General features: G+C 42.5%; 1 protein-coding gene across 1 annotated transcript; it reads right to left on the bottom strand.

Annotated features, from left to right (window-relative positions):
- Positions 1-218: 218 nt before the first annotated feature.
- LOC147425466 (UDP-glucose:p-hydroxymandelonitrile O-glucosyltransferase-like) lies at positions 219-2326 on the bottom strand. Its single transcript, XM_086499417.1, has 2 exons — positions 1632-2326; positions 219-1305 (listed from the first exon to the last, which is right to left on the bottom strand). The coding sequence occupies exons 1-2, from the start codon at positions 2299-2301 to the stop codon at positions 380-382; spliced, it is 1596 nt and encodes a 531-aa protein (XP_086355543.1). The 5' UTR covers positions 2302-2326; the 3' UTR covers positions 219-379.
- Between the last annotated feature and the right edge of the window lie 2846 nt (positions 2327-5172).

The raw sequence follows: 5172 nt of genomic DNA on the forward strand, positions 1-5172 counted from the left end.
GTGGATGCCACTCTCTTTCTCATCCTCTTGTGTAGGGCACTGTGAAATTCAAGAAATTTGAGCTATGTTATCAGAATTTTAACACTCTTTTTTGCAAAGTTGAGGTGTTATGTGGTTTTTCTCTTGCTCTTAACCAGCATTATACTCCACAGTAAAGTTGATTGCCTGCCCTTAAGTAATACTTGTATATGTGCTAAGCCACGTTCAGAAATAACATATAAAGAATATATGATGCATCATCTGTTTTTCTAAGCATCCAACACCTCTCTTCTCATTTCCACCGGGAGGAAACTTAAGTAGAGGAATATACATACAAGACCCTACTTGCTATATCAAATTAGCTTTCTTGACTGAATCAATGAGGGTGTTATCCATGGCACTACTTTGAGGGCTTTGAGCAGAGTGCTCTCATATCATCATATAACTTTTGCAAGTTGCTAAAAGACTGTCCTCCTTGTTGGGTAGTCTTCTCAATAATGTGCATGATCTCTTGCGCTTTGCTACTAGCTTTATGACCCTCTTCCCCCTGCAACAATGCTTTCACTCCAACCTCCACAAAGCTTCTGTCTAAGCCACCGGTCTCCGTGCACCTCAGCTCCAATCCTGCCCCCCACACATTGCAAAGGTAGTGACAGTTCAACCTCTGCTCCGCAAGGCGCGGGCAGCATAGAAGAGGAACACCCGCCCACAAGCTCTCCACTGTTGAATTCCAGCCACAATGAGATAAAAAGCCTCCAACCGCTTTGTGTGCTAGCACCCTTACTTGGGGAGCCCAGCTTATAATCATTCCTTTGCCCCTTGTCCGCTCAAGGAAGCCTTCCGGGAGCACTTGAGGCAGCTCTTCCATTGTAACTGCATCCTCTCTTATGACCCATAAGAAGGGACTCCCACTTGCCTCTAGCCCAACAGCAAGCTCTTGTATCTCCTCTACAGACAACTTTGCAAGACTACCGAATGCAACGTAGATGACGGACGACTCTGCTTGCAAGTTGAGCCATGATAGGCATTCGGTCTGGGCATTATCTTCCGTCTTCATCTGTGTGCGTAAGGGGCCGATCGCATAGCTGGAAATTCCGTGAGCTTCAAATGACTTAAATGCATCAGGCTCAAGCTCCAACAGGGAATTGATCAGAACTCTCTCGCTAGACTTCACACATGAAGCCACCTCCAGAAAGAATTGTACAAATTGATTTGATGAGTCCGCAAATCGCAGATCTTGCGGTACAAGCTCAGATGAGAATGGTGGAAGGCCTGGAATATGAGTTAGCATCAAAGGGGTCTTGCTCTTCCACTGGGTGGGGGATCCTATCCACATTGCAAAAGATGACATCAGCTAGTGATAAAAACTAAATTCAATCGTCATGACATAAAATTCAGTCGACATGTTGCCTGGATAATATTCCTCGAAGGAGAACCTATGCAAATGACAAATGGATGACAGAAATTCATGGGCATTCGATATCTGATGACTTGCCTAAAGTCATGTAACATGTTTATGAATGCTACAACTTTTATACAGCTTTCACAACAATAACTAAGTATGACGTGATTCAGCATGAGGAGCAACAGACCAATCAAAGACAAGCTCAATACCCTGGAATAGCCCAAGAAAGACAGAGCAAAATAGAAACCTTTCTCAGGGAAGATGCCATCAGAGTAGAGGACCTCAAGATTGAAGACCATAAGTAGTCCCATGGCATTGGATGTCCATAATTCAATTCGAGGGATGCCGGCACGCTGGGTAACCTCAAGTGTCCAAGGGCTGAAGGAGTCGCCGATGAGGCATGTAGGTGGGTCACCCTGTTCTCGCAGCTCAACAATAAGATTAAACAAGTTCTCCTTCATGGAAGGGGTGACAGAGAAGTGTTTATCAATGTCGCCCGGTTCGAAGGCATCCTCGAGCACATAGATGAAAATTTTACCTCTACCACCATCACCACCGCCGCTACCGCTACCATCAAAAGTAGGAGCTGAGTTGCCTACCTCAATGCCATCACTTACAATGGTGGGACCTGTATTTTTTTCACAATGCTCGCCGGTGCAGCATGTGCTCGTCGTAGATAGAGTGTCTCCCCTTAGATCTGGGCTAGGGAGAACAAGACTATTCCGCTCTTTGAGCCTGGCATAGGAGGAGGAGAAGTAGATGAAGCTTACCTTGAAGCCAAGGGCGGCGAGCGATTCCGAGAGGAGCATGGCCGGGACGACATGGCCTTGCCCACTGGATGCAACGACCAAGGCGTGGGGGGTGGCATCAGAGCTGCTATCCATAATATATAAATGGCCTTGTCGGGATGCTTGCATGGCGTGCTGTGTTTTGGTACAATGCTTTTCTGAATTTATAGAGCTACAAAAGACTAGCTCTGCCTTGCAGACCAAGAACGAGAGCCGGGTAGGAGCAGGTTATGCGTCCCGACCTCATCGTTTACGTCACATAAGATTCAAAGCTTACCATATCGTGACGCCATTCTACTCATAGGCTATTCAAATTTGGTGTTTTCCACGTTTTGTAGTGTTGAAAAGTGGTTCCACTAAATTATTGGAACTAGTCCTGGGAGACCATGGGAGGATACAATGCGGTTACATGCAAAGATTTAAGTTAAAAAGCATACGATGCGGATACTTCTTTGACAGGTAAGATTGAGGCTACGTGAAACAACCCCTCGTTGCATTGTACAAGACCGCTTTAGGTCAACCAAGTAACTTTTCATCCATTGCAATTTACAAAGTGCATGAGAAATGCCAAGCTGATTGCAACTTACAGACCGTAATGCCCATTAATATCGTCACCACCTTATATGAACGCCGCCACTATCTCCTTTAAGCAAGAACATATTGTAAAACTAGTGAACAAAAAGCAATGGCAAATTGTAAAGATTAAAATGTATTACTAGCCCCGGATAACGAGCAATGGTATCATCTTATTTTGGAACGCAAAGGAATCCACTATTGTTGAGCTATAACAAAACAACATGAGTAGTTAAACTTATGCATTATGCAATAAGAAAAAGAGAAACAATATAGATCAAACAGTGTGAGTCGCTAAAAAATAGCCTACAAAACTAAGGTGGAGAGTTGACACTATGTCTCCCCAAAAATAATAAGGAACAAAAGTTGTGCCCTGCCCCATAGACTCGTTCTGTCGACCAAGCAAACATATAGGCATGGAGGTTTAGAGGCAAATTACAAACCTTGAATTTTGCTTGTATCGTTGGAACATACATTGCTGCCATATCCTTGAATGACTATCCCCATCTCTACTCCTACATGGAACCATATCTGCATGGCCCATCAACCTTGTATTGTCACCATGTATAGGTTCTTGTCACCATGCAACGTCTCCTAATTGTCCTCCATTGAAAGTGAAAAGACCGATTGGTTGCAATGATTTATTTGTAACAATATCACTTGTATTTGCTAGACTCATTCTCATGGTTGATTTATGGCTAGTTTAGGCCTTTGTAGGGGTTTTCAGAAATGATATTAAGATGTGACTAAAGGAAAGTACAACAATAAATCCCCTTTTGAAGCTTTTGCTCGAGGCTATATTTTCTTGGATCTTGGAGCCGAAGGTCAAAATATGGTGGTTCAATTCCGTGGGAATTGGGTCTTTGAGAGAGCTTTGTGAGAGCGTCTCCTTAGGGGAAAAGCGGGCTTGTAAAGGCCTTTCTGAAGCAGCAAGTCGTGGGGAGGGAGACCCTACAAGGGCATACTAAAAAATATTACACATTGCAGCTTACCGCCCACCGAGTGGAGTCCGTCGATCAAACGAGGAATGTGGGCACGAGCAGGGTGTGCGGTCAAAACTGCACTAAATGTAGTTGTTGTATTAGTTGAAAAGTAGTTCCACTAAATTATTGGAACTAGTCTTGGGAGACCCAGGGAGGATACGATGTTGTTACATGCAAAGATTTAAGCTGAAAAGCATACGATGTGGGTACTTCTTTGATAGGTAAGATTGAGGCTACATGGAGCAACCTCTTGTTGGATTGTACAAGACCGTTTTAGGCCAACCAAGTAAATTTTCATCCATTACAATTTACAAAATGCATGAAAAATGCCAAGCTGACTGCAACTTACAGACTGTAATGCTCATTAATACCGTCACCGCCTTACATGAATGTCCCTACTATCTCCTTACTACGGCTTGGTAGTCGTTAGCTATCCTCGTTGTATAACATCTCTTTGCATCACCAAGTCCACAAATATACATGTTGTTGTGTCACCATGCAATGTCTTGTAATAACTATTGTCCATTGGAAGCAAAAAGACCGAATAGTAATGATTTATTTGCAATAATGTCACTTTAACTTGCTATACTCATTCCCATGGTTGATTTATGGCCAATTCAGGCCTTGACACGGGGTTTTGGCAATGATATTAAGATGTGACTAAAAGAAAGTACAACAATAATAAGCAAGAACATATTGTAAAACTAGTGAACAAGAAGCCATGCAAATTGTAAAGATTGAAATGTACTAGGAGCCCGGATAACGAGCAATGGTATCCTCTAACTTTGGAATGCAAAGGAATCCACTATTGTTGAGCTAGAACAAAACAACATGAGTAGTTAAACTTATGCATAAAATAAGCAAAAGAGAAACAATATAGATCAAATAGTGTGAGTCACTCAAAAATGGCATGCAAAAGTATAGTGGAGAGTTGACACTATGTCTCCCCAAAAATAATAAGGAACAAAAGTCGTGCCCTATCCCATATACTGATTCTATCGACCAAGCAAACACATAGGCATGGAGGTTTAGAAGCACATTACAAACCTTGAATTTTGCTTGTATCTCCATAACATACATTGCTGCCATATCCTTGAATGACTAACTCCATCTCTACTCCTACATGGAGCAGTATCATGGCCCCTTAACCTTGTATTGTTATCATATATAGGTTCTTGTCACCATGCAATGTCTCCTAAATGTCAGACATTGGAAGTGAAAACACCAATTGGTTGCATTGATTTATTTGTAACAATATCACTTGTATTTGCTAGAGTCATTCTCATGGTTGATTTATGGCTAGTTTAGGCCTTTGTAGGGGTTTCCGGCAATGATATTAAGATGTGACTGAAAAAAAGTACAACAATAAATCCCCTCTTGAAGCTTTTGCTCGAGGCTATATTTGCTTGGATCTTGGAGCCTACGGTCAAAAGATGGTGGTTCT

This window comes from Adiantum capillus-veneris, chromosome 25 (assembly GCF_014529385.1).
Source record: "Adiantum capillus-veneris isolate H3 chromosome 25, ASM1452938v2, whole genome shotgun sequence".
Lineage (NCBI taxonomy): Eukaryota > Viridiplantae > Streptophyta > Polypodiopsida > Polypodiales > Pteridaceae > Adiantum > Adiantum capillus-veneris.

Bases quoted from the DNA above. Each gene is read 5' to 3' on its own strand.
- LOC147425466 (XM_086499417.1), bottom strand. From the start codon at position 2,301: ATGCAAGCATCCCGACAAGGCCATTTATATATTATGGATAGCAGCTCT. The intron at 1,306-1,631 runs GTTTCTATTTTG...CAATGTGGATAG, and splicing joins TGGCATCTTCCCTGAGAAAG to GATCCCCCACCCAGTGGAAG.